The sequence below is a fragment of the Drosophila montana genome, unplaced genomic scaffold, assembly GCF_035044405.1.
Source record: "Drosophila montana isolate Dmon_TW-CO22-7 unplaced genomic scaffold, ASM3504440v1 contig_3846_1, whole genome shotgun sequence".
Lineage (NCBI taxonomy): Eukaryota > Metazoa > Arthropoda > Insecta > Diptera > Drosophilidae > Drosophila > Drosophila montana.
This window is the reverse complement of record NW_026998718.1, coordinates 7,207-19,340: the sequence shown is the minus strand read 5'-3', so window position 1 is coordinate 19,340 and position 12,134 is coordinate 7,207. Positions and strand designations below refer to the sequence as shown.

General features: G+C 38.8%; 1 protein-coding gene across 1 annotated transcript; it reads right to left on the bottom strand.

The window, feature by feature from the left end:
• Nucleotides 1-8,400: 8,400 nt before the first annotated feature.
• Nucleotides 8,401-10,474, bottom strand: SdhAL (Succinate dehydrogenase, subunit A (flavoprotein)-like). Its single transcript, XM_064696299.1, has one exon. The coding sequence runs from the start codon at nucleotides 10,417-10,419 to the stop codon at nucleotides 8,464-8,466; it is 1,956 nt and encodes a 651-aa protein (XP_064552369.1). The 5' UTR covers nucleotides 10,420-10,474; the 3' UTR covers nucleotides 8,401-8,463.
• Between the last annotated feature and the right edge of the window lie 1,660 nt (nucleotides 10,475-12,134).

Here is a 12,134-nt window from a genome sequence, read left to right as displayed (position 1 = left end):
GCCATCACCAAATGATATTCTTACTGATGTGGCTTGGAGTACGGCTAAAAAGTCCTCAGTTGCCCAATGAAGTAAATGAACTGTAAATTGTATTATTTCTTTCAATATTACGTATACGCCAAGGTCAAGACCGTTTAAAAGAGTGGTAGAAATGTTGTTCATGACTAAAAATATATTCTCGAAGGCTATTACCTGAACCAGTTTCAACCAATTAACAATTCTGCAGGTAGTACACGCAAGGTATACATATTCTTACCCATCGGTCCATTAGTCTATATGAAAGCTTTCACATCGGAAATTATAAATTTTGTATTTCGTATAGTAAAAAAAAACACGCCCAACTTTTCTTTGACTAAAAAATGCATAGAAAACTCTCATTTAAACTTTATTCGATTTGGTTTCTGTATCTCTCATTGTTTATGGAATGCCTAAAAACATTGGTCGTGTTTCATAGAATTTCCACAAATGGTCAAAGTGGGCTATCCAATTGAATTCACGCTGATGCTGCCCCAAACGGCCCCAACGGCCACTTTGGCAGTGAAGCTTCGATTTATGGTACAGCGATTTCAATTGGTTAAACATACAGCTGAACCGCCCATCGTGCATTGTTGGCCTGGAGTTTTCCATGGTTTCATTGATTTTCAATTTGTATTGCGGCACGTGAAGTTCTTCCGCTTCATTTGACTTTCCTACCAGACAGCCAGCTGCGTTCGGTGTGCTTGTGTTTACCTAAGCGGATAAACATGGGCCTCAGCCTCGAGTGCCTGCACTACGATATTTATGTAGATGGCGCATATTGCAAGGCGTGCGCACTCAAGCCCCCGGCTGAATCCGAATTGTTGCTTCTGAGTTCTACTGCAAATCCTATTCATTTAACCACATTCCATGGTATGATTTTAGATACGAATTCCATTTAACAAATTTGAGGCTTAAGACCAGTTCAAATGGAATATTTAAGCTTGGCATTCGTATAAGTTTGAGAGGGTGTGTAATTTATAATCAAAATAGAGTTTCTAAATATCAGAAATGAATGAAAAAATACTATGTTTTGTCTCTGTACGCTGAAATAGGTAAGCGATTGCAATGCCATTAAGTGCAAATGTATTCAATAGAAAAATGGAAACATGTCTGAGCTAATTAAGTTTTTAAAATCCGATTATCGTGTATGAATGTATGAATGCGTCAATGTCAGAAGCTATAAGAGCTGCAGACTCCTGTTTGAAAATTTACATTCCCCCATTTTCGACAAATTGAAAATAGCAGGAGCCCTGCGAATGAATTCCTCGGAGCCCGGCCCTGGATGCAGGGTTAATCCTAATCGGGTACTCGCCACCCCCCAATCTACTGAAAACTAAACTTGGGCTTTCCCGCTTCCGCTTTCCAACCAAATGGGAGGAGTATAAAATGTGTCTTAAATGAATTTTTAACAAATACTATTGAAAATAATTTGCAGCTGTCGCTTTCCACCCGTTTTCTGCAATTCTGTTAGAATTATGGATACCCAATTAGCCAAATAGACCAGCTCTAGGGATAGATGTCGTTATGTATTTCGTAAGGGTCTGCTGATGAAACATGTTAATTTACCATTTAATTCAAAAAATGCTTAAATAGGTACATATTTTACACTTGACTGGAGGGGCGTGAATGCTCATTTGCAATTTTTAATTGATTGTCGCATTTAATTTCCGCAATTATTACTGTTATTGATTTTTCTTTACAAAGTATTGTGCGATATATTATAAAATTTTCGCCTTTAATATGAATCTGATAAATGTCATTCAGCGCATACCCTGCAAAAAAAAAAAAAACAGCAATACCTACTGAAAAAGGCGTATTTATATTAAATTCAATTGCATTGCTGCTAAAACTGGCTGGATGCTCGTCAATGAATCAATTTAATGCCCGAATCGACTGTTTAAGAACGCATTTCATATTAATTGAATAATGGGACGTAGTGGGTATTCAGTTAATGCATTCGTGGCCAATGACTGCGGCACTTTGCAGGCTGGCAACAAACTGATAACCGCCAATTAATTACACATAGTATGTATGAACAACAAAATATTGTTATTAAACTGACAGCTGGATTCGGTGTGTTTCATTCGTTTAAATGTGGCTAAGTATCTATAATCAATTATTTATGAACTTCTTTTGGAATATTTTTATGCTTATGAGCTTAGTTCAACGCATAAACCTTTTGCTGAATAAATTTAATGTAATTGGCAAAATAATTGGCAACAGTTTCTGACATTCCAATTATCTTCCTTACTCGACTAACTTTACTAACGAATAAATATTTGAAATATGTTGTATAGCATATATATCAAATAATTTCTTCTTCAATATTAAGTCAGGCGAAATATTCACAAAATACTTGCCAGGGCTTAATGGAAATTTAATTTATGTCGTCCTTGCATCGATCCATATAACCATAAGAATCAATTGACAATGAACTTTCTACTCCTCTACTGTCAGCTGCAAAATTTATAAAAAGGATTTTTCATTTTTCTTATATTTTTGTTGTTTGCTATTATTTCTTCTTCTTCTGCTGCTGTTTACCCTTCACTGAGCAGACTTCGGTACGATGAAAAGCGCCAACAACTTTTTGTTTCGATAGTTTTCCATATTTTCGTTGTGGGTCAAGAGCAAAAAAATACGGTCTTTCTGCCCTGCCTAGCCTCAATTACGAGACTGAACACAAATCATTAAACAAAATAATAATTTCCGCAAGGGACAAGCGAAATGCCGGAATCAGGCCGGAATCGAGGAGTCAGACGTGGCCAGCGATGGGCACGCATACCAGGACAAGCACGACAAATTGTGCAAAACAAAGGACACACAGTGCGAATGCACAAATACACGCACATAGGGGAAAACTCTTGATGTGGGTGCACTCAGAAATCGGGCAGGCTGGTCGCTTGGCCAACAAGGACCTGGAGCCTGAGCAAATACCAAATGTCAAGTGCAGGGCGTTAAATTGTCGCAATGTGTGAGGTGAAAAGGATGCTGGGCTGCTGCCATCACTGACCTTTTAGTCCTTGGCTTGCTTTGAAATTGCTTTAAAATCTCTGAACATAAATAAACGTAGTTTTCCTTGTACGCTTCCTCAGTCGGTCCTACCAAGTGGCCTTAAACACCAGGTTAAGCTCCACCAGCATGCAAAGAAAATAGCTAGACTTTATATTTATAGACAGTAAATATTAAAATTGTCAAAAAGCGAAAAGTGTGTGCCTCGTGAAAAATGTGTCTAACTTTGCTAATAATTTGCATACTTTTTGGCACGTCGAGCTTAACTTCACTCCTCGCATCCTCGTTTCACTTTTTCCCATTTGACTGGCTTGCACGCACATTGCCAACTCTTGTGCTCCGCTATACCGACCTCAGCCGTTGCTGGTTTCGCAGCACTAGAAAGCAGAAATTAGAGCGCGCAATAGCTTCAAATTTTCACACTTTCTGCAAGCGCAAACAAAATAAACGTTCACGCAAACTTTAAGGCGGCCAACTGACACGCCTCGCCCGCCCACAGTACATCTCTTTTGCGCGATGCCGCGTGCCAACAACCACAAAAGCCACAAAAAGTTGCACGAATGCAAAAACCTTCTGCAAAAATGTCGCAAAAAAACAGAACCAGCTCAAAGCGAGCATTTCCCTGTGCTTTCCCTTCGTTCCGGACTCTTTTCATTGCATTTCTGGTTGTGTCGCCTGTTTCACGGAGTGGACAGCGCCAGGAGCAATCGGATGTTGTCGCTTCAGCAGCGACTCCAGCATCAAAAAACTCACCACTCAACCCACTTCGTCGGCTTCCACTTTCCCGGCTTCCCCCTACAAAGCCCCTGTCTTCCCTTTTTGGTAAATACAAGTTGAAGTTACAACCCACTCATTTTTTGGCCACGGTAACTTATCCAACTGTCAGTTTGCTTGCGGACGCGTTGCGAGTGGACCCTTCTGTTTGTTGATTCATTCCAGTGGAGGATATAATTAGCAGCACTTTCGGCGATGTCTCTTTTTTTGAAGGTAAAATGGATGCCTGAAATGATTATGTGATCGCCTAAGCCAATTGCTTTTGAAACCTTTTTGTTCCAACTGTGTGATTATTTAGAACGTAAAAAACTTGGTAAATTTAACATCTTTAATTGAATATGATTTGCTAAGTATTATCAAATCTTCTTATCGACAGACGGACAATGATCAACCGCAGAAGTAGATTTTGAAACATTTTACTATACGAAATCTTCTATTTAGGATTACGATATTTTTTGTATAGATGCATCTTCATTGAGATAACGTTGTATATTGTTAAAGTTAAATCTTTTGAAGGTGTCTGTAAAACATTTTGTGATTTAATTTCCCAACCACAAAATAAGCTTTTTAAAGCAACCGTTCAAATGTAAGGCAGTAACTTGAATAGAATATATTCTACATGAAATAGCAAGGGCTGGACTATGCAGCAAAAATAGTTTCCCCGTTGAGCATTGGTAAAAATTAAACACACAGAAATATTCGAGAATATTTATTTTTGTTATTGTTTTGCTGGCTAAATAAAACTCAAAACAAATGAATACAAATGTGAAATAAACTTAGTTCTGGCCAAAACGAAAGGCAACGGACTGTGCAGTCGTGTCCCTAGCCCCAAGTGTAGGGGGCGATGTGGCGAGTCCTGCGAAATTGCAAGCGAACTTTGTTGCTGCTGCTGCCATTATTGCTGTTATTGTTTGATACTTTCCATGCTCATCTTTGCTTGCGACCAACAACAATGGAACAGGGAAAACAAAGAGCCAAAACTGAGGGACTCTGCCAAGTCATTAATGGAAATGCGCTGCAGTCAGGCCGAGTGGCAGGCAAGCAGCTGTAACCCGCACTCTATGTTCATTTTGGACACACCATTGGTATTACTGATGCGTCGTGTTAGCCAGCACGAAATGGAAAATACCGTAAACGGTAAGCCGCAGAATTCCTTGAATAAGAACGTGGTCCTTAGGCACAACGCGTTTTTATTTGCAAAAAGGAAACAGCCGGTATGGATCCCAGTCCCGGGACCAGTATCAAGTTGGCACTTTAGCAGGTCTTGAAAATCCAGAGACCAACATGATAGCAAATGCCAGAACACTTTACTTTCTCTACTTTTTGCTGCTCTTGATTATGCAGTTGCTGGCCAAACATTGTACTGATTTCTTGCTGCTGTTAAAGTCGAGGCAATTCCTTTCCTCACATCTATGCTGTTGCGGAGCCCGATGCCAGTTAGAAGAGATGTTTGTTTATGCAAAACTCATTTGACTACAGCAACAAAAGCTCAGGTGAGAACCAAGTGAACGCAATGAATTTATAAGATGCTGTCATCCAAATACCAGACGAGAAAGGTAAAAGGTGCTTAACAGCGACACTTAAAAGTCAAGGAATTTCAATTTTACAAACTATTGCAATTATAAATGTTATAGCTCTATGTATACGAACTGTGCAGTTTTTTTTATCAATATTTAAAAGTTATACTAAAATTCTAAATTAATTTTTCTATATATATATATGCTAAATAAAAAGTTCTGTACGATAAGCTAATTGAATTTTCTGATACTTCACCGCATTAGCATCATCAAACAGCAATTATTTCCTATTTTTGCAGCACGTTCTATACTACAAATAAACAATTATTTATTTCAGTTTAAATTTCACATCATCTGAATCCGTTCAAACTTGAAAACAAAATGGAAAAATTAAAATAATTCACATTCTATTACTCTTGAAATTCCTGAATCACGTACTTGTGCATGTGCGGGAAATAAATTATTTTTACTACACTCGACGCTGGCTGCTACAATCCAGGTAAATAAAGTTCTAGCAGAAACGCATCGTATTTACCTGTAAGCTGATAATTTATTACAAAAACAATTGAATGCCGCAAATGTTTTTTATCATTTTGCGGACTCCATTAGTTTCGGTATTAAGCTTTTTTTTTCAGATAAATCGAAATTTCTTTTACGCTATCTTTAATAGGAAAAGAAAATTATTTTTCTCTTCAGTCATCGACAATTCTTTGTAATTATAAGTACAGGGTATATAAAAGGCAGGTGTAACAAAGCCCTCATCCAAAACCAAGTGTACAACAAAGTAAAATAAACAAAATACAAAATGATTTGCAGTTTCACATAACTGAAATAGTTTGCCGAATTTGGCCAGGATGGACCACAATCAGAATAAAGCAAAAGTTTGAAAATGTGTGCGTTCTGAAATGGAATTTGATTTGGTTTGCTCCAACGCAATGTAAATGTTAACTGTTCCCCTACAATGCCAATAATGGATCCGTCGGTGCAGATGATTGGGTTGAACTCTCCAAAATCCTTATATTTTTGCAGGCCAGTAAACACACATGAGATGGTTAGGAGAGTAGAAACTAAAAAAAAGTAAACCCCTAAAGCACTAAACTAGACAACAAAGATGATAAGCAATCAGAAAACAACATGAAAGTCCCATATCTTCAGCACAACGAAGATTCAATACCCTTTAAGACATGTTGTTTTTATATAAGCTATAGAAAAAGCAGTTAAACTTTATGGACAAAATTAAGGTTCTTAATTGCATAATTAATTTGACAACCTTTTTTAAAATCGTACCAAGTTTGGTGAAAATACAGTCCATAATATTTATATACTTTTCGGGTTAGAAGACGTCCCATTTTATGCTTAGCACATTTCGTGAGAAAATGAAAATACCCTTTACCAGGGTATAAAAATACGTTAACGGTATTTACAAAAATAAAACTGAATATGTGCTTCTAGTTTTAAAAAATTCGATAACTTATACCTTTCATGTAATTGCACTTTAGTTTTCTTTTGCAACTCGGCTTTAAAGCTTTTCAAATTTGATTTCCCCAAATTGATTTCGCAGCACCGTGCATTGAATAGATTACAAAAAATATTCGGTAAGGCACACAGTGGAATGCATTCCTCGTTTGCCAGAAAAAAAAGCCAAGTAGCCAACCAACGAGCTTTCCGTAGTTTCTGTTTGGGCGCCCACAGTTGCTAGCCATTTTTTTATGGGCTAAAGAGGGAAGAGTGGCTGTCGCTGTGAGTGGCTGTGAGGTAACGCACGTATCAAGGATGGGAGGAATCATAAAAATAAATGAAAAAGGTCACTTTGTATTGGTTGTGAGACAATTTAACACAGGCAAATGTGTGTGCAACTGTAATTTGTGGGCCGTTGCTGCCAGCAGCAACAAACAGCAGCATACTCCTACAACAACAACTATATAACCACACCGCCCGACATACCACAAAAGGCGCCACACAATGTACATATGTAGCACATAGTAAATAGTTTCTGCTTGAGCTGGGGGGAGGGTAAATTGTTGGGGTGGTATCATTCTGTGTTGTTAGCTGGGTGTATGTGTGTGAAGTATTTATGTGCGAGGGGCTTGTTGTTGTTGGCTTTTCACTTGTTGTCCACACACACATACACGAACATTGAAGCACGAGTAGAAACACGAACACCAACACTCATAGATTTAATCCTCAACAAAGCCCACACACATGTGGCCAAATGAACATGTTAAGTTTTCAACAGCTATAAATTATTTCTTTAACAGCCTCTGCTCTTTTTTCCTATATGTTAAACGATCCTAAATGAATATAATTTATTGTGGTCATTAGGACTGGCACTGGCCAGCCCGCATTGCCAGCAGTTTAATATAAATGTAATCCAGAACCGAAACAAACATATTTATATGTGCGTTCTCATAAACTTTATGCTAATAGGAAAGCTCTTAAAATAATATGAATCAGAGTGCGCTAGTCGAGAGTTCCTGAAAAATGCCGAGTACTTACACACGCACATTCACATTTCTCACTCCAAAAGGACCCCTATTAATAAAGGTATTTAACCCTTGCCTTAAAAAAAAAAATCGAGTATTTATTTATATCTTTTCCTAACACATTTATAGCTATTTTGATATAAACGAGAAAGAAGGGCTATCTTCGGCATGCAGAACATTTAATACCCTTGCAGACTTAACCTTTGTATAATGCTTTGTTCGTATTTAAGTAGCACAGGGAAAATTGTTAACGCCGAGTATAGTTGATATCTGAAAAACAAAAAAATTGTTTTAATACAAGAACCTCGTTTTCGAACGATCGTTCCGATAGCAGCTATATGAGTTACATCGTCCGACGTAAACAAGATTTCGCATAAATTTAGGGAGCATAGTAAAACCTATAAATGCCGAGTTTGGCCAAAATATCTTGAAAAACGAAAGGCTTTCCATGGAATTACTTAATTTTCGACCGATGTTGATAGGATTTTGCAGATGTCTCCTTCTATGAGTTATACATTTCGAGACAAAATTATAATAACCTCTGCGAGGGTTTAGAAAAAGGGCTGCAAAATGGAGTTTGAAATTAAAACAAACGTGGCTCAATGCTCTGCACTCGATTATGTATTATATTACATGGTTGGATTATTATATGGTATCATTATTCAGTAGGTACGTGGAGCGGGTGGTATGGGATTTATGGTGTCATCTAAGGTTTTGTCAATGACCTCGCGATATTTGACATCGACGCAGCCCTCGTCGTTCAGGGCAAAGGTCAAGGTGTGCTTGCGCCAGTGTTCATCTAATGGTTTCTTCTTCTGCCCCGCAATGGGAGCGCTGTAGTCGTACTCGTCCAAGCGCTTCGGAAAGTCCTCACGAGCATGCGAGCCCCGGGACTCCTTGCGATTTTCCATGGCAGTGATGATGTGCACAGCATTGACCAGCATATTTTGTAGTTCCAGCGTCTCAATGAGATCCGTATTCCACACTAGAGTTCGGTCAAACACCTTTATATCCTTGAATTGTTGGCACAGCTGGATGACCTTCGCTAGTCCATCTTTTAACAGCTTGCCCTCGCGGAAGACCGCAGCATGCGTGGTCATGGTCCGCTGCAGTTCCATTCGCAACGAGGCCGTTGGAGTTTTGCCATCGGCATTTCGCAACTTTTTGAAGTTGGCCATTGATTCTTCAGTGGCACTGTCGCTCACATCGGGTGGCGTATCTCCTGGGCAGCTATTGGCTACAATATCCATGGCGCATGAGCGCCCAAAGACAACCAAATCGAGCAAAGAGTTGGCGCCCAAACGATTCGCACCGTGGACCGAAGCGCACGAAGTCTCTCCACAAGAGTAGAGGCCCTGTATAATTTGATCTTTAGACTCATCGTTAAGTGTGACCACTCTGCCCATGAAATCCGTAGGTACACCGCCCATGTTGTAGTGCACGGTGGGCAACACCGGCACGGGTTCCTTGGTTACATCCACTTTAGCGAAAATTCTAGCTGTTGTCAATATTCCAGGCAGACGTTTTGAAATAATTTCAGGATCAATATGGTGTAGCTGTAAGTGGACATGATCTTTGAGGGGGCCACAGCCATTTCCTTTCAACACCTCCAATGTCATAGCACGCGCTACAACATCGCGCGAGGCTAAGTCCTTGGCCTCAGGTGCATATTGTTCCATAAAACGTTCGCCCTTAGAATTGACAAAGAAGCCGCCCTCGCCGCGAACACCCTCAGTGATGAGACAGCCAGCTCCGTATATACCGGTAGGATGAAACTGTACAAACTCCATGTCCATAAGCGGAAGTTTGGCGCGTGAAACCCAAGCGTTTCCATCTCCAGTGCAAGTATGGCCTGCGGTGGTTGAAAAATACACGCGTCCACAACCGCCAGACGCAACCACAGTGTTCTTGGCAATGAACCGATGAAAGGTGCCGTCATCCAAATTCCAAGCCAGGCAACCCAAGCAGCGGGAATCTGCCATTATTAAATCGAGCACAAAATAATCGATATAATAATGGCAGAGATCCCCGTGCTTCAGAGTCTGGCCATAGAGCGTGTGAATAAGTGCGTGCCCGGTGCGATCGGCCACTGCGCAGGAACGCCTAGCTACGCCACCCTTGCCGTAGCCTAGTGTCTGTCCTCCAAAAGGCCGCTGATAAATCTTGCCATCCTCCCGTCGTGAAAAAGGCATACCATATTGGTCGAGCTCGTATACGGCTTCCATCGCTTCTCGGCACATGTAGTGGATGGCATTCTGATCCCCCAACCAGTCGCTGCCCTTAACTGTGTCGTAGAAGTGGAACTTCCAGTCGTCCTTGTCCATATTGCTCAGAGCAGCATTTACCCCGCCTTGTGCTGCCACCGTGTGCGACCTTGTCGGGAACAGTTTCGACAGCATTGCAGTCTTAAATCCTCTCTTAGCCAACTCGAATCCTGCACGCATTCCAGCTCCACCAGCCCCAATTACAATAGCATCATATTTATGATCGTTTAACTCGTAATCGGAGCCACAATCGCGCATCACCCGGGACACATGCCAGAACCGATAGAAATTCAACCGATTGAACGATTTTGTAGATGCCAACCGTAAAAGACATTTAGCTTTTAAGAGAGTCATTGCTAGTAGAGTGTTCAATGTGTTTTTTATTATTGTATTCTAAACACAAATGATATTGACACTAAGAATAAAATCTCAAAGCCTGTTACTCGAATTGTTTCTGAGGCATAAAGATTATTATTTTAATCTTATTGATGAGGTAGGTAGAAGGTTCAAACCAACTACCTGCTTTTAGCTACAGTTCTTAAACTAGGTTTTCCAAAATCGGAAAAATGGCAAGGGGTTAAGTTTTTTCTAAAAATCGGTGTCGGTTGGAAAATCAAAACTTTTTAAATATTTTTTTTGAATATCTCTGGTAAATATTGTCAGATTTTGAAATGTTATACCTTTTTAAATTCGTAGGGATCAATTGGCATTCAAACATTTCAAAAATCGATGGGTTAAAAAAAGTAATTGACCAAAAACCGATTAGTTTGTAAAGTCAACTTTTTTTGATGATTTTTTTGAATATCTCGAAATCGGAAAAATGGACAGGGGTTACATCACGTTTTTTCTAAAAATCGGGGTCGGTTGGAAAAACAAAACTTTTTTGTTATACCTTTTTGAATTGGTAGGGATCCCTACTATCAATTGGCATTCAAACATTTCAAAAATCGATGGGTTAAAAAAAGTGATTGACCAAAAACAGATTCGTTTGTAAAGTCAACCTTTTTTGGATGATTAGTTGGAATATCTCGGCCAAATAATGTCCGATTTGGTAATTTTATACCATTTTGGACTCGTAAGGATCAGTACTATCGATTGGCATCAAAATAATGAAAATCTAAATTTTTACCAAAATCGGAAAAATGGCAAGGGGTTACATCACGTTTTTTCTAAAAATCGGGGTTCGGTTGGAAAATCAAAACTTTTTTGATGATTTTTTTTGAATATCTCTGGTAAATATTGTCAGATTTTGAAATGTTATACCTTTTTGAATTCGTAGGGATCCCTACTATCAATTGGCATTCAAACATTTCAAAAATCGATGGGTTAAAAAAAGTGATTGACCAAAAACAGATTCGTTTGTAAAGTCAACCTTTTTTGGATGATTAGTTGGAATATCTCGGCCAAATAATGTCCGATTTGGTAATTTTATACCATTTTGGACTCGTAAGGATCAGTACTATCGATTGGCATCAAAATAATGAAAATCTAAATTTTTACCAAAATCGGAAAAATGGCAAGGGGTTACATCACGTTTTTTCTAAAAATCGGGGTCGGTTGGAAAATCAAAACTTTTTTGATGATTTTTTTTGAATATCTCTGGTAAATATTGTCAGATTTTGAAATGTTATACCTTTTTGAATTCGTAGGGATCCCTACTATCAATTGGCATTCAAACATTTCAAAAATCGATGGGTTAAAAAAAGTGGTTGACCAAAAACCGATTTGTTTGTAAAGTCATCCTTTTTTGGATGATTAGTTGGAATATCTCGGCCAAATAATGTCCGATTTGGTAATTTTATACCATTTTGGACTCGTAAGGATCAGTACTATCGATTGGCATCAAAATAATGAAAATCTAAATTTTGACCAAAATCGGAAAAATGGCAAGGGGTTACATCATGTTTTTTCTAAAAATCGGGGTTCGGTTGGAAAATCAAAACTTTTTTGATGATTTTTTTTGAATATCTCTGGTAAATATTGTCAGATTTTGAAATGTTATACCTTTTTGAATTCGTAGGGATCCCTACTATCAATTGGCATTCAAACATTTCAAAAATCGATGGGTT